This window comes from Chlorocebus sabaeus, chromosome 4, assembly GCF_047675955.1.
Source record: "Chlorocebus sabaeus isolate Y175 chromosome 4, mChlSab1.0.hap1, whole genome shotgun sequence".
NCBI classification, from domain to species: domain Eukaryota; kingdom Metazoa; phylum Chordata; class Mammalia; order Primates; family Cercopithecidae; genus Chlorocebus; species Chlorocebus sabaeus.
In genome coordinates this window covers 53,885,905-53,913,503 of record NC_132907.1, presented here as the reverse complement: position 1 = coordinate 53,913,503, position 27,599 = coordinate 53,885,905, and the positions used below count along the sequence as shown (strand labels likewise).

General features: G+C 37.8%; 1 protein-coding gene across 1 annotated transcript in view; it reads right to left on the bottom strand.

Annotated features, from left to right (window-relative positions):
• MROH2B (maestro heat like repeat family member 2B) overlaps positions 1 to 27,599 on the bottom strand; it is a 74,194-nt gene that overhangs the window by 21,923 nt on the left and 24,672 nt on the right. The window contains exons 18-24 of the mRNA XM_007961473.3: positions 26,211 to 26,318; positions 16,335 to 16,451; positions 13,682 to 13,789; positions 12,976 to 13,128; positions 7,988 to 8,014; positions 7,174 to 7,293; positions 6,875 to 6,954 (exon numbers count right to left, since the gene is read on the bottom strand). Coding sequence (XP_007959664.2) covers positions 6,875 to 6,954; positions 7,174 to 7,293; positions 7,988 to 8,014; positions 12,976 to 13,128; positions 13,682 to 13,789; positions 16,335 to 16,451; positions 26,211 to 26,318 — 713 coding nt within the window. The remainder of the gene's footprint in view (positions 1 to 6,874; positions 6,955 to 7,173; positions 7,294 to 7,987; positions 8,015 to 12,975; positions 13,129 to 13,681; positions 13,790 to 16,334; positions 16,452 to 26,210; positions 26,319 to 27,599) is intronic.

Genomic DNA, 27,599 nt, shown 5'->3' with positions numbered 1-27,599 from the left:
TTAAAAATGATGACACCATCAGGGAAATAAGGTTCTCTTAGAGAGGAATAAAATTCAGTACCAGCTGGGAAAGCTCTATGTAGTATTCTCGTCTTTATTGTCTGGCTCACTGTTAATCAATGTATCAAAGTACAATTTATGTATAGTAAGCTGCATCCATTAAAACAATTTTGAGAGATATTCACACTTATGAAAACACTGACAGTTAGATAACCAATATAGAATATTTCTATCATACTTTTTTTTTTTTTTCTATTCCCCTTTGCAGGTTATCTTTTCCTCCCCCTTGACAACCACTGATTTGCTTGCTGTCATTAGAGATTAGTTTTCAAGTTCTACAGCTGTGCTGTCTCTAGCCACATGTGCTGGTGAACACGAGTTGTGGGCTGATCCGGACTAAGATGCAATGTAAGTGTAACACATGGGATTTTGAAGATTTAGCATGAAGAATAATATAAATTATCCAATTTTAAAATACTGAATATATGTTGAAATAATATAATAAATATATTGGATCAAATAAAATATACTATTAAAATTAATTTAATCATTTCTTTTCAATGTTTTAAAAGTGATTACCAGACAGTTTTAAATGACATATGTGACTTGCATTGTATTTCTACTTGACGACACTCTTCCAGAGCCTGGTTAATTCTTAATTCATCTTCAAGATTGATTTATTTGAGATTTCTACAAACCTCTCTCATTTTTGTTAACATGGCAACCTGTACTTTCTCTTATCTTGCCTCTTACCACATTTGGAGAAATTACGTGGGTGCTTCTTACATCCGTTTCCCCCAGTAGGCTGAAACTCTGTCAGGGGAGGGTCATATCTTGTTCATCATCACTCTTTTGTAACCGAGTTCACTGACTGATATGACATAGATGCCACTTAATAATATTTATTGAATAAAACTATCAACTATTATACTTAAAAGTTCAGAAAATAATTTTTTGCACAAAGGTGTTCATCAAAGTATTATTTATAGTTTTTAAAATAGGCAACAATTATATATAGCAATAGGAGGTTGGTTCAGTAAGATGAGACATATTTATACAAAACACTAGGCAGCCATTAAAGATATATTTGTTACCTCAACGTAATCAACACCGTATGTTAAAAGCTTATAACTAACATTATACTCAATGGTGAAAGGCTGAAAACATCCCCTGTAAGATCAAGAATAAGGCAAGGATACCATTTTTACAAGTTCTATTTAGCATAGTACTGGAAGTCCTAGCCAGAGCAATTAGGCAAGGAAAAATAAAAAAGGCACCTAAATTAGAAAAGAAGAAGTAAAACTATCTCTGTTTAGAGATGACACAGTCTTATATGTAGGAGCCCTAATGACTCTACCAAAAAACTGTGAGAACTAATAAATGAATTCAGCAAAGTTGCGAGATACAAAATCAACCTACAAAAATCTGTTGCATTTCTATGTACAACTGATTTGTTAAGAAATGAACAAACTGAAAAGGAAATGAACAATTCCATTTACAGCAGCATCAAAAAGAATAAAGTACTTAGGAATAAACTTAACTAAGTGAAACACAGAAACACACTAAACATTGTTGAAAGAAATGAAAGAAGGCACAAATAATGGAAAGGCATCCTGTGTTCATGAATTAAACAATAATGTAAAGATGACGAGATCTTAATATTGTTAAGATTAGATCTACAGAGTTAATGTAATTCCTATCAAAATACCAAAGGTGCTTTTTGTAGAAATAGAAAAATTCATCCTAAAATTCATATGAAATCTCTAGAGACCCTAAATAGCCAAAACAATTTTGAAGAAGAATAAAGTTGGAGGTCTTATATTTACTGATTTCAAAACTTTTTATAAAAGCACAGTAATCAAAATAGTATGTAACTGGCATAAAGTTAGACATGTAGGCCAGGTGTGGTGGTAGGAATCTGTAATCCCAGCATTTTGGGAGGCTGAGGTGGGCTGACAGCTTGAGCCCAGGAGTTTCAGACCAGCCTAGACAACATGGCAAAACTATGTCTCTACAAAAATAGAAAAATGAGCTGGGTGTGGTGGTGCTCACCTGTGGTCCCAGATACTTGGGAGGCTGAGGAGGGAGAATCACTTGAACCCAGGAGGTCAAGGGTGCAGTAAGCCGAGACTGTGCCACTGCACTCCAGCCTGGGTGACAGAGTAAGACTCCGTCTCAAAAAACAAAAACAAAAAAAGAGACATATGAATCCATGGAATAGAATAAAGAGCTCATAAGTAAACCATTAAATGAACTACGACAAGGGTACCAAGACCATTCCATGGGGAAAGGACAATTTTTTAAAAAACAAATTTTATTGAGTATATTTAAGGTTTACAACATGATGTTATAAGATATACATAGGAAAAGGTTACCATAGTGAAACAAATTAACATAACCATCATCTCACATAGTTATCCATTTCTCTTCTACCCGCTCCCACCTCTGCCCCACGGCAAGACCAAAAGTAGGAGCAGCTATAATCTACTCACCTAGCAAAATCCTTAATACAATACACTATTATTCAATATAGTCCTAGGTTGTACATTATTAGATCTTTAGACTCGTTCGTCAGACTTCCTTGCTACTTTATATCTTTTGACTTACATTTTCCATTTCCTACCCACCACTAGAATAAAACAGTAGCCACTGTTTTTTATTCTCCATTTCTGTATATCTGACATTTAAAAAAATTCCACATACAAGTGAGATTATACAATATTTTTTTTCTGTGTCTGGCTTATTTTACATAGTATAATGTTGTACAAGTCCACTCATGTTGTAATAAATGGCAGGATCTCCTTTTTAAAGGCTGAGTAATATTCCATTATGGGCATAAATATCACAATGTCTTTATCCATTCATTCATTGACAGACACCGAGGTTGTTTCTACATCTGAGCTATTGTTAATAATGCTGCAATACATATGGAAGTACAGATAACTTAAAATTTTTTTAATTTAAAAAGCTATACGGGTACAAGTGGTTTTTGGTTACATGGATGAGCTGTATAGTAGTGAAGTCTGAGATTTTAGTGTACTTGTTACCCAAAGGGTGTACATTGTACCCCAATAGGTAATTTTTCATCTCTCAGGGAGTGCTGATATCTTTATGAGGTGGTAATTTCATTTCCTTTGGGTATATACACAGAAGAGAAATTGCTGGGTCACATAGTAATTCTATTTTTAATTTCTTTTGGACCCTCCATCCTGTTTTCCATAATGGATGCACCAATTTACATTCCCACCAACAGTGTGCAAGGGTTTCCCTTTCTCTATATTCTTGCTAACATGTGTTAGGGTTTCTTTTTATAACAGCTATCTTAGCAGGTATGAGGTAATATATCAGAGCAGTTTTGATTTGTATTTCCATAATTATGAGTGATATTGAGTATTTTTCATTTGCCTTTTAGCTATTTGCATGTTTTCTTTTAAGAAATGTCTACTCTGGTCCTTCGTCCATTTTTAAATCAGGTTATATATTTTTTTGCTATTGAGTTGTATGAGTTCTTTTTAATTTTGGATATTAACTCCTAATCAGATACATGGTTTGCAAATATTTTTTCCAATCCATAGGTTGCCTTTTCATTTTGTTGACTATTCCCTTTGTGCTGCAGAAACTTTATAGTTTGATGTAGTGGCATTTATTTGTTTTTCCTTTTGTAGACCAAGCTTTTGATGTGAGGACAATCTTTATAAGACACGTCTTGGAAAAACCGAATATCCACATGCAAAAGAGTTAAGTTGGACTCTTATGTTACACCATATGCTAAAATAAACTCACAATGGATCAAAGATCTAAATGTAAGAGCTAAAGCTATGAAACTCTAAGAAGAAAACATAGGGAAAAGCTTCATGATCTTGAATTTGACAGTGATTTCTTGAAACACAGGCAAGAAAAGGAAAAATAGACAAATGGACTACTTAAAAATTATAAACTTCTGTGCATTTGGGGAATACAAAAGAGGGAGTGAGAGTGGGGAGCAAGGTTGAAAAAAGCTACTTATTGGGTACTATGCTCACTACCTGGGTGACAGATTCATTTGTACCCCAAGTCTCAGCATCATGCAATATAGAAACTTGCACATGTACTCCCAAATATAAAGGTTGAAAAAACAAACTGAAATACAACTTCTGTGAATCAAAGGATAGAATCAGCAGAGTGAAAAGGCAACTTATTAGACGGGATAAAATATTTGCAAATCATACATCTGATAAGAGGTTAATGTCCAGAATAAATTTAAAAAATACTATAATTAAACAACAAAACACCAAACAACTTGATTTTAAAAATATGGAAAGGACTTGAGTAGACATTTCTCCATAAAAAATATACAAATAGCTTAAAAACATATGAAATGATGTTCAACATCACTAATCATTAGGATAATGCAAATCAAAACCACAAGAAAATACCACCTCATACTCATTAGAATGGCTATAAAAAACAAAGTTTTGGGTCACAAAAATCAATATACACAAATCAGTAGCTCTACTACATACCAACAATAATCCCTTTTACAACAGCTAAAAAAAATTTAAATACCTAGAAATATACTTAACCAAGGAAGTGAAAGATCTCTATGAGGAAAACTACAGAACACTGCTAAAAGAAATCATAGATAACACAAACAAATGGAAACACATCCCATACTCAAGGAAGGGAAGAATCAATATTGTGAAAATTCCCGTACTGCCCAAAGTAATCTACAAATTCAATGCAATTCTCATTAAAATACGATCATCATTTTTCATAGGACATAGGATAAACAATCCTAAAATTCATATGGAATAAAAAAAGAGCCCACATAGCCAAAGCAATAGTAAGAAAAAAGAACAAATCTGGAGTCATTACATTACCTGACTTCATACAAAACTATAGTTACTGAAACAGCATAGCACTGGTGTAAAAATAGGCACTTAGACTGATGGAACAGAATAGAGAACCCAAAAATAAAGCCAAGTACTTTTAGCCAACAATATGAATGTACTTAACAATACTGAACTGTACACTTAAAAATGACTGATTATAAATTTTATATTTTATTTATTTTGCCACAATTAAACATTAACAAAAACTAAAAACTAAGAAAAGTATGATATTTGTGAAGAATTGGTGACAACGTGGAAATATGTAAGGTGAAGTTAGAAGAAGCAGGATGAAAAACCATATGCAGAGTAGAATCTCAACTCTGTTATAAAAATGGAGGACTAGAAATAAAGGCTTAAAGGAATGTATTAGCACATTTTCACAGTGCTATAAAGAAATATCCAAGACTAGGTAATTTATAAAGGAAAGAGGTTAATTGACTCACAGTTCCACATGGCTCAGGAAGCCTCAGGAAACTTACAGTTGTGGCCGAAGGCAAAGGGAAAGCAGGTACCTCTTCACAATGCAGCAGAAAAGAGTAAGCATGTGAAGGAAGAACTGCCAAACACTTATAAAACTATCAGATCTCATGAAAACTCACTCACTATCATGAGAACAGCATGGGGGAAACCACTCCCACGATCTAATTGCCCCCTTCCCTTCACACGTGGAGATTACAGGTCTCTCCCTCAACATTTGGGGATTACAATTTGAGATGAGATTTGGGTGGGGACACAAAGTCAAACCACATCAAGGAAATAGACCAGAGTTTTAGCAACAGGGGCACGATGGGTGGTTTTTATTATTTCTTAAAAATTTTGTGTGGTTTCCCAATCTTTACAGAGGACTTCTATTTCTTTTTCTTTTTGTTTCTTCATGTTTTATTTTAGGTTCAGAGGGTACATGTGTAGGTTTGTTTTATGGGTAAATTGCATGTCATAAGGATTTGGTGTACAGATTATCTCATCAATAAGCATAGAACTAGATAGATAGTTTTAAAATTCTCACCCTCTCCCAACCTCCACCTACAACTAGGCCCCAGTGTCTATTATTTCCTTATTTGTTTCCATGTGTACTCAATATTTACCTCCCACTTATAAAATTAGTGGTATTTGGTTTTCCTGCATTAATTTGCTTAGGTTTATGGCTTCCAGCTCCATTCGTGTTACTGCAAAAGACAGATTTAATTCTTTTGTGTGACTGTATAGTATTCTATGGTGTAATGTATCACATTTTCTTTATCCAGTCTACCATGGATGGACATCTAGTTTATTTCAAGTCTTTGCTGCTGTGAATAGTGCTGCAATGAATATATGCTTGCATATGTCTTTATGGTAGAGCTATTTATATCCCCTGGGTATATACCAAGGAATGGGATTGCTGGGTTGAATTGTAGCTCTCTTTTGTGAGATATCTAAACTGCTTTCCACAATGGCTGAACTAGTTTACATTCCTAGCTGCAGTGTATAAGTGTTCCCTTTTCTCCACAACCTTATCAGCATCTTTCTTTGAGTTTTTAGTAATAGCCATTCTGATTGGCATGAGATGCTATCTTATTGTGGTTATAACTTCTATTTATTTCACTGCAGGGTGAAAATATTATTTTTAAATTGTGCCAAAAATTATTTTCTTTTTCAGGATTATTGCTGCTAACCAACTAGAATGTGATTAGGGCTTTCATAAGATTTTAATTGAAAGTTTAAAATTTGCTTGGAGGCCAAGATCTAGAAAGAGGAATTTCCTTTTGCAGAGAAATTTTAGTCCATATATCAATACATGTAATTCGTCTGAGTAGCTCTTCAGTCTCTGTCAGTCATCAAATGACCAATCTCTCAGCCAGATCCGTAACTCTTTGGAAGGAGAAAAAGCCCCAATTTGAAGCTCTTATTAATGAACTATGTTCAGTTTTTGGAGTGTGTACCGAAGCACTAATAGATGTTAGTTGATCAGGAGGAGGATAAGTGGGAAAATACTTTTTCAATGAAAACAACAAACGATTATCTACCTGAGATATCTAATGGCGATTAAGGCTTTCCACCGAACAGGGCTAGCTAAGGAATCCAGGGGCTCGCCTCTAATGAAGTCCTGCAACACAAATAAGGAGATCAAATGTTTCAGAAAGGCTCAGGAAAGTTTCCAGATGCAGCTGCAATCTCATCGGACCATTGGGTGCCCTGGGTCATAAACAAGGCAGAGATCTGTTATGCGGGACTGGTGAAGTCTATTCACTTTTTAAAAAGATAGCCCTGAAGTCTTGGTAATAGAATACTCAGGACCTTCCTTATTCCCTCTCTGCACACTCACCAGCATGTAACCAATCAGCATCTCCTTGTAGGAAAACTGGAACCCCTGATCCTCAGCATCTTGGACAGCAATGCCAATCTCAGTGATGCTTCTTGTGAAACTCATTTGCAGATCCATGTCCTAAAGCAAAAGCATTCACAACGCAAGTCAAGGTCTAAGGCACCACGCTCAGGTCTATTAACATGTGACCTAGCTTTGAAATATGTTCCCAGAGAGGAGTGAGGATCTTTGCTTCCTTTGCCATCTCTACTCCAGACTAGGGTCTAAGTTGCAGGGAAAGTGAGAAACAAAGGCCATTTTTCCTCCCTACCACCCACAATAGAATGAAAGTTCTCTAGAGCAGTGGCTTTCAAACCTTTTTGACCATAAACAACAGTAGAAAACAGTTTACAATTCCACCTAATATCTATATGCCCCAAATATGTTTAATATATAACAGAAATAATAGTTATAGTTTTTATATGTAAAGTACTCTGTTATTTCATTAAATAATTTTTCTGTTTTTGACCTATTAAACTGATTTCATGGTCAACTGGTGGGTCACAACTCAAAGTTTGAAAAACGTTGCTTTAGTTTATAGCTCAACTTCTAAAGACCGTGGAACCAGAATATAGTCCCTTGTTCTGCCCTAGATTAGGATCATGGATTCTGACTTCAGAACTGGATTTTTACATGTTGGAAATCTTTCAAATGGAATCAAATCAAAAGAACATCTTTGCTTGGCATACTTCAGGGGGGCATCTATCTATCTATCTATCTATCTATCTATCTATCTATCTATCTATCTATCTTATCTATCATCTATATCTCCTACCTTGTTCATCACAGACATGCCAAGAACCTAAGAAGAAATAAAGGCAAAATTAGATTCTCAATGAGTAGCAGTCAGATATACACTCAACCCAACAAAATGACCCACCCATCAACCTGAAGGAAAATAGTAAAGCAGGAGGTAGAGCCTTGCCAAGGGGGGTCTTGCCAAGGGGAGGGAGACAATTCACTTCTTCCATTTTTAAATTGAGACCTTGTACATTTGCAGAGTCTTTCCCCCAGGTGAATCATGAGTAAGCTGCAGAAGGCAGGTTAGAGACCTCAAGTCTGGGGTTTTAGCCTTCACAATCATTTAAAGAGGCTCAACAGACTTTGGTAAGGAAGGGTAAAGGCTCTTAGGGAAATGAGAAGTGAAAAATTATAAAATGAAAAGTCAAAGGGCAGCTAACTCTGGAACTGTGAGTACAGTGAGTTCTGCTATAACATTTGTGTTGAAAATGCAGATTTGTTCCAATGAGATTGACATACTGTATCAGAGAATACTTTTAGTACATGCTGAATTCACATTTGCTTGTGTGCAGTTTCCTCAGTGAGAGGAAAGGTGCACAGGTGAACTGAGCCACGTAGGAATACTCAAAGCATACACATGCACATACCCCATGAATCTACCAGCTACCTCAGTTTACTGTGTGTTATGAGTCTTTCCCATCCAAATCTGGTATTACAACAATCCATTAGACTTCAGATAACCCTCCTTCCTTTTACCATTTCATAGGAAGTTCCAACCTTCATAACTGACTTCAGGTGTTTCAAGGTAAAATGCCATTTTTTAGGTAGCATTTCTGTAATTTTAATTTTTTGTAGAAAGATTCCTATCCACTGGCAAAATGATTGCATACACAGGAAACCCGAAAAACTCCACCAAAAGACTGCTGGAGTTGATTAATGATTTCAGTAAGGTTTCAGGATACAAAGTCAATGTATAAAAATCAGTAGCATTTTCATACACCAAAAATGTCCAGGCTGAGAGTCAAATCAAGAACATAATCTCATTTACAGTAGCCACAAAGAAAATGAAATACCTAGGAATACAGTTAACCAAGGTCATGAAAGATCTTTATGAGAACTACAAAACGCTGCTGAAAGAAATCAGAGATGACACAAATAAATGAAAAAACATTCCATGCTCACAGATAGGAAGAATCAATATTGTTAGAATGATCATACTGCCCAAAGCAATTTACAGATTCATTGGTATTCCTATCAAATTACCAATGTCACTCTTCATGGAATTAGAAAAAAACTATTGTAAAATTCATATGGAACAACAAAAAAAGCCTGAATACCCAAACCAATACTAAGATGGAAGTATCATACTACCTGACTTCAAACTATACTATAAGGCTATAGTAATCAAAACAGCATGGTGCTGGCACAAAAACAGACACATAAACCAATAGAACAGAATAGAAAACTCAGAAATAAAGCCATACACCATATGATCTTTGACAAAGTTGACAACAACAACAAAAAAGCAATAGGAAAAGGACTCTATTCTATAAATAATGTTGCTGGGATAACTGGCTAACCATATGCAGATAAGTGAAACTAGACCCTTACCTTTCACTATGTATCAAAATTAACTCAAGATAGATTAAATATTTAATTGACAAGTGGGATCTAATTAAACTAAAGAGCTTCTGCACAGCAAAAGAAAATATCAACAGAGTAAACAGACAACCTACAGAATGGGAGAAAATATCCTCAAACTATGCATCTGACAAAGGTCTACTATCCAGAATCTATAAGGAACTTCAACAAATCAACATGCAAAGAACAAACAACCCCAATAAAAAGTGGACAAAGGACATGAACAGACACTTCTTAAAAGAGGACATATAAGTGGTCAACAAATATGAAAAAATGCTCATCATCACTAACCATCATAGATATGCAAATCAAACCCACAATGAAATACTGTCTTATAGTGGTTAGAATGGCTATTACAAAAAAAGTAAAAACAAACAAACAAACAAAAAACAAAAGCTGGTGAGGCTGGGGAGAAAAGGGAATGTTTATACACTGTTGATGGGAATGTAAATTAGTTCAGTCACTGTGGAAAGCAGATTGGAGATTTCTCAAAGAACTTAAAACAGAGCTACCATTCTATCCAGTGATTCCATTACTGGTAATGTACTTAAAAAATAGATCATTTTACCAAAAAGACACATGCACTCATATGTTCATTGCTACATTATTCACAATAGCAAAGACATGGAATCAACCATGGAGGACTGGATTAAAAATGTCGGATACACACACACACACACACACACACACACACCATATTTATATAGTTTGGCTGTATCCCCACCCAAATCTCATCTTGAATTCCCATATGTTATGGAAGGGACTTGGTGGGAGGTAATTGAATCATGGGAGGAGGTCTTTCCTATGCTGTTCTCATGATAGTGAATAAGTCTCATGAGATCTGATGATTATATAAGTGGGGAGTTTCCCTGCACAAGCTCTCTTCTCTTGTCTGCTGCCACATGAGACGTGCCTTTCACCTTCTGCTGTGATTGTGAGGCATCCCCAGTCACACGGAACTGTAAGTCCATTAAACATTGTTTTCTTCCAAGTCTCAGGTATGTCTTTATCAGCATAGTGAAAATGGACTAATACAGTACATATACCATGGATTACTATACAGCCATAAAAAATAATAATATCATGTCTTTTGCAGCAACATGGATGGAGCTGGAGGCCATAATACTAAAACTTAATGCAGGGACAGAAAACCAAGTAAGTGTGAGCTAAATATTGAGTACATAATCATGGGAACAAGACACTGTGGACTATTAGAGGAGGACAAGGGTAAAAAATCTAACTGTGGGGTACTATGCTCACTACCTGGATGCAATATACCCATGCAACACACCTGCACGTGTGCCTCCTGTATCTAAAAGTTGAAAAAAAAATTCAACGGGAAATAATTTTGTTCAGATCTATGAAAAGAAATAATCTGTCCAGGAGGGGCTTCTAAACTAAAAAGAGTGTGTCACTGATGGAGTTTGTTGAGTGTTATGCCTCAATCTCATTTCCTCCTTATGTTTTTACCTATATTATCTTGTGTATATGTTGTGTTATAGCAGAACGGACTGTACCCTGAAAGTGTATAGTAATGTTTATCTTCATCATTCTTATTTTCTTTCCTCTTTTATTTATTTATTTTTAGAGATCAGGTGTTGCTCTGTCACCCAGGCTAGAGTGCACTGGGACTAATGGTATGTACCACCCCACCTGGGCAATTGTTTTATTTATTTATTCTTATAGATGAGGTCTTGATACTTTTTCCTGGCTGATTTCAACCCCTTGGCCTCAAGTAGTCCTCCAACTTTGTCCTCACAAAGGGCTGAGATTACAGGCTTAAAAAATAATTTCTTGTAGAGATGAAGCCTCACTATGTTGCTCAGACTGCTCTCTAACTCCTGGCCTCAAGTGATCTTCCCACCTTGGACTCTCAAAGTGGTTGGATTACAGGCATGAGCCACCTTACTTGGCTCCTCTCTCTTGTATTTTCCTCATAATGTTCCTCAATGACTGACTATAAATTAATGTAACATAAAACATATTTTATTATGTTTTCTATTTTCATCATTGCTTATCAGATTTTAGGGGCATCAGAATCAACTCTTGAGGAGCATTTTGAAAATACAGATTCAGTGATTCAACTCTGAAGACTGGGATCCATTAGGCATCTCTATTTTTGACAGGCTCTCCAGGCAATTCTTATGCAACTAAGGTGTGAGGAAGACTGCCCTATACCCTTCCACTAGCATATACTGATGACTACAATTTCATGAGTCCTTATGAGTCTATTCTTATCACATGTACATATGAATAAATTTGAAGAGCACTTATGCATCAACATGTGGTTTGTGGAGACACAGACCAGAAGCTAAAGGAGTCAGCAAGGTGCTGACAATCTAACAGGAGAAGCAGCAGATGTGCATACAATCAATGAAAGCCTCCTACATCGATCTATAAATAATCACTTGAACCTTTTAAGCATATAGATTTCCAAAGTTTTCCCAAGACTTACTGAAGTAACTTCTCTAGAAAACAACTCTAGGAAGCTATATTTTAAACTTGATTCTTACGTGATTCTTAGGTGGCCAGCCTGGTATCTGTCAGCAAAATGGATGAATTCACAACATGTATAAAGCAATTTACTAAAGATACAAATAAAATGCTGTGGAAGACAGAATGATCAGATAAATTTCAACCTGGTTTGGTGGCTCTGAAGGTAGAACATTCTTCGTATGTTTGAGAAGCATCAAGGAGGGTCAGGGTGGCTGGGATGAATGTGGAGAGGAAGACAGTGCAACATAGGTGAACTGAAAAGCCTGACGAATGACCTATTTTATTCACTTAAAGTATGTATATGACACTTACTATTTGTGAAACACTGTTCAAGGTAATTTGTAAGTCTTATCACATAAAAAGTTAAAGAACTACCATGGGCTAACACTTCTGATACTATTACAAGGAAGTAATAAGCCAGGTGCCCTAAAATAGTACAGGAGTAACTGTTTTAAGTTCAAACAAGGGTGAGATCACTATGGATATGATTGATCTGGGACAATCACGCATCACAGCAGTGGTAGGACATGAACAGCTCAGGGCCTTAGGAAAGAAAATAGATTACCTGATGCTATTTTAAAATGAATTTTTCTGTTCCCATATGTTCTCATTTCCCAAACATAGCAGATCCTATCTATCTTTCTTTTGGCCTGTATCCTTTGAGCCTGAAGGATGCAGCCATCCATGTTGCTGCAAAGCACATGTTTTATTCTTTTTTTATGGCTGCGTAGTAATCCTTGAGACATTTACTGTATTAGTCTGTTTTCACGCTGCTGATAAAAACATACCAAGACTGGGAAGGAAAAAAGCTTCCCAGGGGCTGAGTCCCTGCAAGTTTTAGGAACCCCAGCCTAGAAATGGAGGCAGTCCTGCAATGGGCGTTACCTGAGAGCACTGGCCATGAAGAAACAGGACTTGGGATATGATGTCTTGATTAAGTCTGGAGAGAAGTTGCTTCTTGGGAGCATGGAGGGCCACAGCTCCATAGATGACCATGACATCTGTCTTGGTCAGGCTCTTTTTCCCAGAAAAAAGGCTCTGAAGACCAGGAAAGGGAGATGCGAAAAATGTGACTGAAGGAGTTTTATTTTTTCTCATGTTTTTTTCCTAATCCCATGGACCACTATAGGGATAAGAAACTGAACTGGGATGATTCAAAGAAGTCTAAAATGAATGTATTTTTGCCTGTTTAAATGTAAACACGCAGGATGGTCCTGTGGGACGACCAGGGCTTCAGAGAGATAACTGGGAGAAGCTTTTGTTAATTATTTACTTATCAGGCTCCTTTCCTTCAAGGTAAGCAGAGTATACATGAGAGGAGCTATTCCTGAGGGCTGAGCGGTTGGCAGAGCAGCAAACCTAGGCACATGCAGAGCGCATTTAGGATCTCCCAGATCAGCTTTAGGGTCAGAGAAAATAGACTTTTCATATAGCTGATCATCCTGCAAAGACTAGGCTTAGACAGTTCTGACCTGGAATAAGAACCGGGCGACAGGAGTAAGTGTAATGTAGAGAAAGGATATTCACTGAAGAAATCAGGGTTGTCTGGCCTTGCAATACTGAGAACCTTGAAGAAGATGATTCTTCTTACCTTACATCGATTCATGAAAAACTTTTCCTGATTTTGAAATGTTTTAAGTACTTTTAAAACAATATCGAAATGGTTCTCGGCACAGTATCCTAAAATAGATGTTATTCCCTAAAATCAGAGAAGGTATGACATTTTGAGTTTAACCATTTATTTACTCAACAAATACTTACTGAGCACCTATTATGGGCCAGGTACCCTTTTAGGTGCTGAGGGTACAGTAGTTTGCAGAACATACCAAAGTCCCCAACTTTGTGAAGTATACAACCAGGAGAACTGACAGGGAAGTAATAGGGAAGTGAAATAAGTAAACACATCAATTCAGTAAACAGGTAAATATACAGCGTGTGTGCCAGATGGTGATGAGTGCTATGAAGATAAGTAAAGCAGGAATAGGTAATGAGGATTGGGGGAAGTTTGCATTTTTAAAATAGGATAGTCAGAGATGGTCTCATGGACAAGGTGACAATAAGCAGAGCCCTGAAATGAGTGAGGGAGTGAGCCATTAGACTATCTGGAAAGGAGAGTTTCAATCAGAGAGAAGGTAAGAGCAAAGCTCCTGAAGTCCACTGAGAGGGCTGAGTGAGCAGTCAGGGAGGAGAGCAGTGCAAAATGAGTCAGATAGGAGGTGGGAGGTTTGTCACAGTAGGGTCGTTTAGGCTATCCCCAAGATTTTGGACTTGCAATCTATGATTGCTGGGACGCTAATGGAGGTTTTTTCCAGCTTGAATTAACTGATGCTTTTAAATAATCATTCTGTTCCTGAAACTTTATTGTATCTTAAGAGGTTAAATTTCTGAAAGTTGGCAGCTCTTGTTTCACACTCAGGTTATATATTCTGGCTGTCCCCACCTCTCTTGTCCAAAGCTGATTTCACCAGAGTTCCTTCATGGCAATTTGTTCCTGAAACCTGTTATATGTCATTCAGTTGCATAACCCTGCCAGAGCCATTATGAAAACTCATAGACTAGATCATTCTTGTAGAGTCTAGATAATAATCGTTCCAGTATGAAGCTAGAATTGGAGCTCTGGCATCACATGATTGAAAACATTATGCTTAGGAGATTGAAAACCAAGTAGATTTGGTGGGTTATGAAAGTCACGTGTTAACACTTTATTCATCTAGAGGTCATTTACTAAGCCACTTGAGTATGTAAGACATATTCAAGGACTTAAAATTAAGTAAAAAAGGCATTTGAGAAGCTCAATTGGACATCATAATTTTTTATTTTTTTATTTTTTGAGACAGAGTCTCACACTATCACCCCGGCTGGAGTGCAGTGGCGCAATCTCAGCTCACTGCAACCCCCGCCTCCCGGGTTCATGCGATTCTCTTGCCTCAGCCTCCCAAGTAGCTGGGATTACAGGTGCATACCACCACACCTGGCTAATTTTTTGTATTTTTAGTAGAGACGGGGTTTCACTATGTTCACCAGACTGGTCTCGAACTCCTGACCTCATGATCCGCCTATCTCGGCCTCCCAAAGTGCTGGGATTATAGTCGTAAGCCACTGTGCCCAGTCACAATTTATTTTTTAAGTCTGTGAAACTCTCAGAGCTTGAATGAGAGTCTTATTATATGCTTATATCTAAAATCAAGTTACTTTGTTTCCTAACCTATACCAGAGCTAAGATGGAAAAAAATGATATTGAGATGGTGCCAATAGCAATAAATGATAATAATATCTGACAAGAAAAAAGGAAATAATAGTAACATAAAAGCAGTTTCAAAAGTTCAGTGAGGTCTAGTGGTTTCTGGTCATTTAATGTGTGAGAAAGAACCCTAAATATCTCATAATTTCTGAGGAGAAAGTATAACACACTATACATTTTTTATACTGGTGGTCTTTATCAGCCTGGGAAATATTTTTTGTTGGTTTATTTGTTTGTTTTAAAATATACATCTTTAGTGGGGCGTGGTGGCTCACGCCTGTAATCCCAGCACTTTGGAAGGCCAAGGTGGGTGGATCACCTGAGGTCAGAAGTTCAAGACCAGCCTGGCCAACATGGTGAAACACTATATGTTAAAAATATAAAATTAGCCGGGCATGGTGGCAGATACCTGTAATCCCAGCTACTTGGGAGAATGAGGCAGGAGAATAGCTTGAACCCGGGAGGCAGAGGTTGCAGTGAACCAAGATCCTGCCACTGCACTCCATCCCAGGTGACAGAGTGAGACTCTGTCTCAACAACAAAAACAACAAAATGCACATCTTCTGCTTCCTCCATATTTACATATGCTCTATAGCCACAGGCTATGGTAGGAAGTAGGTAAAGCTTTGCAGAAACACTTCAGGTTATCTTTACATTCTCTCTAGATTAGTCTATAAGTAGCTTTCAGCTTGTAAATTCAATCATTTTGATGCTCACAATCATGCTCTAAGTCAAGCTAAGGTCAAAATATATCAAATATACTCTCGTTAGGTAAGAATTATTGAAATTCATTTTTCAATATTTTCACGAACTTGGCTGAAAATGAAGTATTGATTTTTAAATAGAAAAGCCTAACTTTTCTGAAAAATTCTGTTAGGCTATTCTGAGTGTATTAATTGATAATTCTGATTAAGTAGAACATTATTATAAAAGCTGTCAGATGTTTTATGGGTAGGATTAGTTGTTATCATCATAAGAGGAAATTGAGAGCCAGGGGTCCCACCTGTCTTTGATCCCCCAGTTGGTTGGGAGCAGTCAGAAACTCCTTAATCTGTGAGTTTACAAAGTCTGAATCTTGGCAGGATGCTAAGGTGGTTCCCAAGGCTTTCCAAAGGAATTTCTGGAAAACAAAAGATAAGCAACAGGATTTTAAAGGTTGGAAAGCAAGACTCTGATGAAGAGTGGAAAGAGTTAAAATAATCATCTGAAGGAAAGAAAGTGGGGTGACTTAATAACCACTTAATAACCAGGTACCTCAAGCATTCTGTCTTCTTCAGAGTGTTTCCTTCCTCCAGGCTCTGCCCTCTGTCTGTGCTCTCCTATATTCTTCTCTACTTTGTGCCCTGCCCCTAAAATATTCTTCACTCTCCATTGTAATTTTTTATTTTCTTGCTTGTCTCCATGCTTAGGATTTGGGTTCATTGTAGCAAAGGGTCTTATTCATTATTTCCACTGTATAGTTCCTGGTTGTTTATATGTGCTCAACAAATGCTCATTGAACATGCTCAATAAAAAGAGGGTTTTGTGTTGTTGTTGTTGTTGTTTTTTAGATAGAGTCTCACCCTGTTTGCCCAGGCTAGAGTGTAGTAGTATGACCTCAGCTCACTGCAACCTCTGCCTCCTAGGTTCAAGTGATTTTTTGCCTCAGCCTCCTGAGTAGCCAGGATTACAGGCATGTGCCACCATGCCCGGTTAATTTTTGTATTTTTAGTGGAGATGGGGTTTTATCATGTTGGCCAGGCTGATGTCAAACTCCTGGTCTCAAGGGATCTGCCCGCTTCAGCCTCCCAAAGTGCTGGGATTTCAGGTGTGAGCCACCTTGACCAACCAGTTATTTTGAAGATGGCTTTAATTTTTTTTATAAGGTTCAAATAATTCCTAACCATATAGTATCATTTATTTAGAATCTCCATATTGTCACACACAAGAGACAAAACTGGTTAGTTGGTGGTCGACTTCAAGGACTCTGCATAGCTGGCAGGACTGTTCCTAATGAGTGGTCATTATTGACCATAGGAGAATCTGTGGAGTAGGAGGACAGGACATTCTAATAGACACAGACCAAGTTAAATTAGTACATTCAGGAGAAATGTGCAGCTCAGTCTGGCTTGAAATGAGAGGGGTGCATAAGGCTAAAAAGAGGTGGAGCAGTTGCTGTTATCTCAACTCCCAGAGTGACAGTAGCCTCAATCAGAGTGAGAATCTGACCAGGTCGCATCCACCCCACTTTCACTTATTCAGGTCAAAGTCCCTATAATAAGGAAATTATACTGGAGAAAACTGTGTACAATACAGACGTAAATACAAATTGGGGACGAAGCTGCTAAAGTCTATTTAAGCCCACCTTGGAGGAAAGAGTGGAAAGAATCTGGGAAAGTTGTGCTGTAGGAAAAAATTGATGTCATGAAGGGAAAAGTTCGACTTAGGTGTAAAATATTAGTCTTAGTGCTTCCCAGTTCTGCTGACCTGTTGCTTCTCTGCAGATTTTGGTCCAGTGCATGGTACATTCCTGCTTTGGAGCTTCACATGGAATCCAAGAAATCAGGAGCCTAGCACTGGGAGAAAATGTGGTAGGGTGCAAAAATAGCAACTTTTCTATCCTACTTCTGTCCATGTCTCCTTACCATGGGGTGTTGCAGCTCCTTCAATCAAAAAAGGAGTCTATTTTTCCATTTATTTGAACCTGGCTGGCTTTTTGACTTGCTTTGGCCAATAGAATGTGGCAAAAATGATAATGGGTCAGTTCTGAGCCTATGTTGTAACCAAGCGAGTGAGAGAGAAACGCTGCACTTTGAGACGAATTCAGGAGTCCTTTATCAGCCAGTGACTGAGAGACAGCTAACGCACGAAATTCTCTCGGCCTAAAGAAGGAGCTAGATTTGCTTTTATACTTTGGTTTAGAGAGGGGAGGAGGATTCTAGCTATAGCATTCTTACAGAAGTAAAACAGACAAGAAAGTTAAAAAGACAAATGGTTATAGGAAAACAAACAGTTCCAGGTGCAGGGACTTTAAATTCATCACAGGGTGATAGGTGTGGGGGCTCTGGGTATTATCTGCCAGACACAAACGCAGGGGCTTTATTGTACTCTCTGCCAAGTGAACTCCTGGGAACTGCGGACATTACTTGCCTCAGTACCTTTTCAGTTAATTGCACTCTTTGATATGTTGAGAGTCAGCTTGCACAAGTTAAGTCCTTCAGGAAGAGGGTGGGTAAGGAGCCCTTGATGTCTTGTAAATGAAGGAGCCAAGGGTTTTCTCAGCTAATGGAGAGCCTACTCATATTAAAACAAGGTGAAGTATTTAAGGGAGAGTCTATTCATGTTAAATACAAGGTTGGTTATTACACCTATACCTCAAGAGTCCTTGCATACTTTGTTGCTATCACCCTGAGAGTTAGCTTGGGCTAGCTTGCTAGAGGATGAGAGAACAACAGGAACAGAAATCAACTGTGCTATTTAAGATGCATCATAGGCCGGTGGTGTGGTGGCTCATGCCTGTAATCCCAGCATTTTGGGAGGCTGACATGGGCGGATCATGAGGTCAGCAGATCAAGACCATCCTAGCTAACATGGTGAAGCCCCATCTCTACTAAAAAAACAAATAAATATATTTACATTTTACAAATATATTTTGTATATTTTTATATACAAATATACATTTGTATTTGAGTTGGGTGTGGTGGCATGTGCCTGTAGTCTCAGCTACTCAGAAGGCTGGGGCAGGAGAATTGCTTGAACCCAGGAGGCGGAGATTACAGTGGGCCAAGATCGCGCCACTGCACTCCAGCCTGGGTCACAAAGCAATATTCCATCTCAAAAAAAAAGAGATGCATCATATACCAGCCAACCTCAAGTATACCTTGTAAGCCTAGTTAAGATTAGATGACTACCCACCTGAGCCCAGCCCAAAGTGTCAAGGTATAAAATTGTGAGATAAATAGGTAGCTATTATTTTAAGCCACTAGGGTTAGTTTGTGATACAGCAGAAGCTAATTAGCACATTCTTACTTTACTCTTGTTCAGCGTAAGGCTTGAGAGCATCTAGGCAGCTAATTACTAAAATTGCTCTGCCTACTAGTACCACCATTATTCTGGAATAATCTTGTGAGTCTGGAAGCTGTTGAATACATGGCATGGACGTTTGAAGAGAGTAGTGGTTCTCCCAGCATGGAGTTTGAGATCTGAGAATGGACAGACTGCCTGCTCAAGTGGGTCCCTGACCTCTGAGTAGCCTAACTGGCAGATACACCCACAAGGGGTAGACTGACACCTCACACCTCACATAGCCAGGTACCCCTCTGAGACAAAGCTTCCAGAGGAATGATCAGGCAGCAACATTTGCTGTTCAGCATTATTCACTCTTCTGCAGCCTCCTCTGCCAATACCCAGGCAAACAGGGTCTAGAGTGGACATCCAGCAAACTCCAACAGACCTGCAGCTGATAGTCCTGACTGTCAGAAGGAAAACTAACAAACAGAACAGACATCCACACCAAAACCCCATCTGTACATCACCATCATCAAAGACCAAAAGTAGACAAAACCACAAAGATGGGGAAAAAACAGTGCAAACAAGCTGAAAATTCTAAAAATCAGAGCACCTCTACCCCTCGAAAGGAATGCAGCTCCTCGTCAGCAACAGAACAAAGCTGGATGGAGAATGTCTTTGACGAGTTGAGAGAGGAAGGCTTCAGACAATCAAACTTCTCTGAGCTAAAGGAGGAAGTTCAAATCCAAATCAAAGAAGCTAAAATCCTTGAATAAAGATTTGACAAATGGCTAACTAGAATAACCAATGTAGAGAAGTCCTTAAATGACTTGATGGAGCTGAAAACCATGACATGAGAACTACGTGACAAATGCACAAGCTTTAGTAACCGACTCGATCAACTGGAAGAAAGGGTATCAGTGATTGAAGATCAAATGAATGAAATGAAATGACAAGAGAAGTTCAGAGAAAAAAAGAGTAAAAAGAAATGAACAAAGCCTCCACGAAATACGGGACTATATGAAAAGACCAAATCTATATCTGATTGGTGTACTTGAAAGTGACAGGGAGAATGGAACCAAGTTGGAAAACACTCTGCAGGATATTATCCAGGAGAACTTCCCCAACCTAACAAGGCACACCAACATTGAAATTCAGGAAACACAGAGAACATCACAAAGATACTCCTCGAGAAGAGCAACTCCAAGACACATAATCGTCAGATTCACCAAAGTTGAAATGAAGGAAAAAAATCTTAAGGGCAGTCAGAGAGAAAGGTTGGGTTACCCACAAAGGGAAGCCTATCAGAATAACAGCTGATCTCTCAGCAGAAACTCTACAAGTCAGAAGAGAGTGGGGGGGCCAATGTTCAACATTCTTAAAGAAAAGAATTTTCAAACCAGAATTTCATGTCCAGACAAATAAGTTTCATAAGTGAAGGAGAAATAAAATCCTTTATAGACAAGCAAATGCTTAGAGATTTTGTCACCACCAGGCCTGCCCTACAAGAGCTCCTAAAGGAAGCACTAAACATGGAAAGGAAAAACCGGTACCAGCCACTGCAAACACGTGCCAAAATGTAAAGACCCTCAATGTGAGGAAGAAACTGCATCAACAAATGGGCAAAATAACCAGCTAACATCATAATAACGGGATCAAATTCACACATAACAATATTAACTTTAAATGTAAATGGGCTAAGTGCTCCAATTAAAAGACACAGACTGGTAAATTGGATAAAGAGTCAAGACCCATCAGTGTGCTGTATTCAGGAGACCCATCTCACACACAGAGACATACATGGCTCAAAATAAAGGGATGGAGGAAGATCTACCAAGCAAATGGAAAACAAAAAAAGGCAAGGGTCGCAATCCTAGTCTCTGATAAAACAGACTTTAAACCATCAAAGATCAAAAGAGACAAAGAAGGCCATTACATAATGGTAAAGGGATCAATTCAACAAGAAGAGCTAACTATCCTAAATATATATGCACCCAATACAGGAGCACCCAGATTCATAAAGCAAGTCCTTAGAGACTTAAAAGAGACTTAGACTCCCACACAATAATAATGGGAGACTTTAACACCCCACTGTCAACATTAGACAGATCAACGAGACAGAAAGTTAACAAGGATATCCAGGAACTGAACTCAACTCTGCACCAAGCAGACCTAATAGACCTGTACAGAACTCTCCACCCCAAATCAACAGAATATACAGTCTTCTCAGCATCACATCACACTTATTCTAAAATTGACCACATAGTTGGAAGTAAAGCACTCCTCAGCAAATGTGAAAGAACAGAAATTATAACAAACTGTCTCTCAGACCATAGTGCAATCAAATTAGAACTCAGGATTAAGAAGCTCAATCAAAACTGCTCAACTACATGGAAATTGAACAACCTGCTCCTGAATGACTACTGGATACATAATGAAATGAAGGCAGAAATAAAGATGTTATTTGAAACCAATGAGAACAAAGATACAACACACCAGAATCTCTGGAACACTATTAAAGCAGTGTGTAGAGGGAAATTTATAGAACTAAATGCCCACAAGAGAAAGCAGGAAAGATCTAACCTTGACACCCTAACATCACAATTAAAAGAACTAGAGAAGCAAGAGCCAACATATTCAAAAGCTAGCAGAAGGCAAGAAATAACTAAGATCAGAGCAGAACTGAAGGAGATAGAGACACAAGAAACCCTTCAAAAAATCAATGAATCCAGGAGCTGGTTTTTTGAAAAGATCAACAAAATTGATAGACTGCTAACAAGACTAATAAAGAAGAAAGGAGAGAAGAATGAAAAGACACAATAAAATAATGATAAAGGTGATATCACCACCAACCCCACAGCAATACAAACTATCATCAGAGAATACTATAAACACCTCTACACAAATAAAGCAGAAAACCTAGGAGAAATGGATAAATTCCTGGACACATACACTCTCCCAAGACTAAACCAGGAAGAAGTTGAATCCCTGAATACACCAATAACAGGCTCTGAAACTGAGGCAATAATTAATAGCCTACCAACCAAAAAAAGTCCAGGATCAGACGGATTCATGGCTGAATTCTACTAGAGGTACAGGGAGGAGCTAGTACCACTCCTTCTGAAACAATTCCAATCAGTAGAAAAAGAGGGAATCTTCCCTAACTCATTTTGTGAGGCCAACATCATCCTGATACCAAAGCCTGGCAGAGACACAACAAAAAAAAAGAGAATTTTAGACCAATATCCCTGATGAGCATCGATGCAAATATCCTCAATAAAATACTGGCAACCGAATCCAGCAGTACATCAAAAAGCTTATCCACCATGATCAAGTGGGCTTCATCCCTGGGATGCAAGGCTGGTTCAATATATGTAAATCAATAAATGTAATCCAGCATATAAACAGAACCAAAGACAAAAAATCCATGATGATCTCAATAGATGCAGGAAAGGCCTTTGACAAAATTCCACAGACCTTCATGCTAAAAACTCTCAATAAATTCAGTATTGATCTAACATATCTCAAAATAATAAGAGCTATTTATGACAAACCCACAGCCAATATCATACTGAATGGGCAAAAACTGGAAGCATTCCCCTTGAAAACTGGCACAAGACAAGGATGCCCTCTCTTACCACTCCTATTCAACATAGTGTTGGAAGTTCTGGCTGGGGCAATCAGGCAAGAGAAAGAAATAAAGGGTATTCAATTAGGAAAAGAGGAAGTCAAATTGTCCCTGTTTGCAGATGACATGTTTGTATATTGAGAAAACCCCATTGTCTCAGCCCAAAATCTCCTTAAGCTGAGAAGCAACTTCAACAAAGTCTCAGGATACAAAATCAATGTGCAAAAATCGCAAGCATTCTTATACACCAATAACAGACAAACAGAGAGCCAAACCATGAATGAGCTCCCATTCACAATTGCTTCAAAGAGAATAAAATACCTAGGAATCCAACTTACAAGGGATGTAAAGGACCTCTTCAAGGAGAACTACAAACCACTGCTTAATGAAATAAAAGAGGACACAAACAAATGGAAGAACATTCCATGCTCATGGGTAGGAAGAATCAATATCGTGAAAATGGTCATACTGCCCAAGGTAATTTATAGATTCAATGCCATCCCCATTAAGCTACCAATGACTTTCTTCACATAACTGTAAAAAACTACTTTAAGGTTCATATGGAACCAAAAAAAGCCCATATTGCCAAGACAGTCCTAAGCCAAAAGAACAAACCTGGAGGCATCATGCTATCTGACTTCAAACTATACTACAAGGCTACAGTAACCAAAACAGCAAGGTACTGGTACCAAAACAGACATATAGACCAATGGAACAGAACAGAGCCTTTAGAAATAATACCACACATCTAAAGCCATCTGGTCTTTGACAAACATGACAAAAACAAGAAATGGGGAGAGGATTCCCTATTTAATAAACAGTGCTGGGAAAACTGGCCAGCCATAAGTAGAAAGTTGAAACTGGATCCCTTCCTTACACCTTATACAAAAATTAATTCAAGATGGATTAGAGACTTAAATGTTAGACTTAATACCATAAAAACCCTAGAAGAAAACCTAGGCAATACCATTCAGGACATAGGCATGGGCAAGGACTTCATGTCTAAAATACCAAAAGCAATTGCAACAAAAGCCAAAATTGAGAAATGGGATCTAATTAAACTAAAGAGCTTCTGCACAGCAAAATAAACTACCATCAGAGTGAACAGGCAACCTACAGAATGGGAGAAAATGTTTGCAATCTGCTCATCTGACAAGGGGCTAATATCCAGAACCTACAAAGAACTCAAACAAATTTACAAGAAAAAAACAAACAACCCCATCAAAAAGTGGGCAAAGGATATGAACAGATACTTCTCAAAAGAAGACATTTATGCAGCCAACAGACACATGAAAAAATGCTCATCATCACTCGCCATCAGAGAAATGCAAATCAAAACCACAATGAGATACCATCTCACACTAGTTAGAATGGCGATCATTAAAAAGTCAGGAAACAACAGGTGCTGGAGAGGATGTGGAGAAATAGGAGCACTTCTACACTGTTAGTGCGACTGTAAACTAGTTCAACCATTGTGGAAAACAGTGTGGAGATTCCTCAAGGATCTAGAACTAGAAATACCATTTGACCCAGCCATCCCATTACTGGGTATATACCCAAAGGATTATAAATCATGCTCCTATAAAGACACATGCACCAGTATGTTTACTGCAGCATTATTCACAATAGCAAAGATGTGGAACCAACCCAAATGTCCATCAATGACAGACTGGGTTAAGGAAATGTGGCACATATACACCATGGAATACTATGCAGCCATAAAAAATGATGAGTTCATGTCCTTTGTAGGGACACGGATGCAGCTGGAAACCATCATTCTCAGGAAACTATTGCAAGGACAGAAAACCAATCACCGCATGTTCTCACTCATAGGTGGGAATTGAACAATGAGAACACTTGGACACAGGAAGGGAAACATCACACACCGGGGCCTGTCATGTGGTAGGGGAAGTGGGGAGGGATAGCATTAGGAGATATACCTAATGTAAATGATGAGTTAATGGGTACAGCACACCAACATGGCACATGTATACATATGTAACAAACCTGCATGTTGGGCACATGCAGCCTAGAACATAAAGTATAATAATAAAAAAAAATACATGGCATGACATGATGTGCACAGAGCTAGTTTGTGTTATAAGAAGATAGAGCATTACTCGCCAAATCTTTCTCATGTGTGTTGGTGGGTTTGATAAACCCATTTGGAAAATCAGTACTCTGCACCAAACTAGAGAGTTTTGAAAATTACATATGTGAGGAGAATTTTGAAAATTACATATGTCAGTCAAAGATTGATAATGAATAATTTGTGGAAAGAAATACTGAGTACTGGAACTGAGAAACGTAAATATTTTTCCAGGAAAATAAACTTATGAATGGTATTAACATAATAAAGACTATGTTCAAAGACCATGTTCCAAGCTACTTTTATATGAAGCACATGCCCTGTGTTAAGCACTTCACCAGGGACTTTATATACTTTATGTCATTGAACCCTCAGAATACTACAACCCTCAGAGGTGGGTATTGTTTCTATTTTATTGATGTGTATGGTGAGTATCCAGAGAGATAAAATAATTTACCTAAAGCCCCATTAGTATGAAGTAGGGGGGAAACTGGCTCCAAACCCCATTGGGAATGGATGGCTACAAGGTGGAAGGTTAGGTAGGGGCCATTTAGAGACAGAGGGATAGAAGAACTGACTTTAAAAACATGGAAAGGAATAATGTTTGAAAAATACTTTATTGCTCTGACTTGTCCTGTTAACCGACACATGGATGTGGGGCCTTTAATCATTGTTCTCCATGGCCATACCTCTTTGTCACAGGAAATTAAAACATATTTCTTTGGGCACCCTTTCCTAGAACTAGCTTTTGAGTATTATTTTTGCTATAAGCCTACGTTAAATTGTAGTAGATTCTTTTTGATAGCCAGCATCACAAGACTGGCATAATGGAAGCCAAGACAGAAGCTGACATTAAGCATTGCTGTTAGCCTTCCAGTATCTATTCTTCTTCCTCCTCTAGAAAGAACCTCTGAATATTAGTCAGGCACATATCTATCTTATCTACCTCTCAGTCTTCCTTGCAGATATGTGAGGCCATACAAGTAAATTTGGGCCAAATGTGAGGTGCAGAGAAGGTAGTATTCAGCTTTCAGCTAGTGGCCTTAAAAAGAAGGAACTCTTTTTTCTAAATGTGCCTCCCTCCCTTTGATTGTAATACAGACAAGATGGAGCTATAGAAGCCATTTTGGATCACAGGTAAAAGCTAAGGTTTCCCCGTTAGCTGAAAAACCAACCTTCTCAATGGAGGTATTGCTGTAACTGCCCATTTGTTGTTTGAAATCCCGAGTCAGTTGAATGGTCCAGGCCACGTCATCGATCTTCCACAAGGATTCTTTGAGCAACTGTTGTAGGAAGTGGAAGTTAGATATGAATATGACAGTTTCATGTGCTTACTTGGTATTTTTTTGGTTACTTATCTTTTAAAAGTTTAAATCTATTTTAAACAGTATTATTACTTTTCCCATAAAATAATTAATTCCTTTGAAAGTTTCCTGTTATTCTAAAAAACATTTTATGATATGTTCTGAATTGCACGGAGAATAAGATACACAGAATGTGGAAAAGCAACTTCCTTTTCTTCCTTTAAATAAACATTGCTAAAAGACCTAAAATAGAAACTAATCTAATCTGAAACTTAAATTTGGCATTTTTCTAGTTTCGATAGATTTGGAAAAACTCCATTTGTTAATATTAATTTAACTTATTACATACTAAAAAAAAAAAAACAAACCCAAACAGGATGGAGATTTTTGGAATCAAAAATTAAATGTCTTAAAGAACAGGCACATTTCAATGTACAGGTACATTTCTGCAAACTTCAACTCTAGTAACTAAAGATTTGTGGTTTTACCAATACCTATGAGACAGGGTCACATCAATCCTTTGAACCCATGTCCTTTTTCTTTGAACAATACATGGAAAGGTGTTCTTTTTTCTTTTTGACAAACACATTGCAATGTATATATTATTTCTCTTATATTTTTTCAACTTTAAGCTTAGAAAAGGACAAAATGCCAAACAAAACCAATGAAAGGATGTGTATGTATGATCTTGATAGGAGCTCATTCATGGGTTCTTTAAAGAAACTAAACAGTTTTGGAAATTTAAGAGAAGAAGACATGGGCAGACAGTTTTGGGGAAAAAAAGACCAGAAATATATTCAAAATTGGAAGAGGAAAAGGAACTGTTGTCAAGGCTTCCCATTAGAAAAAAAATATTCTTCTCCCTAGTAGAGATAGTTATTTTAAAATAGTAGCAGAAGAAAATCTGGTAGGAATTTTGAGAGAGGGAATGGAACATAAAAGAACCATAAATATAGGAGAGAGGTGGATCCTAGAATTGAGGACCAGGAGAGTAGAGCAGTCACTTTCAAATCTCATATTGGATAAGAATCACTGATGGAAACCTTTAAAACATGCCAGTTTTCAGGTACGACCCCCAGAGATTCTGAATCTGGAAGGATGGAGATAGAAGGTAGAGGAGGTGCTGTGGAGAGATCATTGAAAACTGACTCTTCTAAGAAGCCACAGGTAATTCCTAGGTAGGTGCCTTATAAACTGAAAACCTTCTATATTAAAAGCTCCCTATCTGTGGGCTTCTTCCCTCCTGCAAGTTTCTGAAGT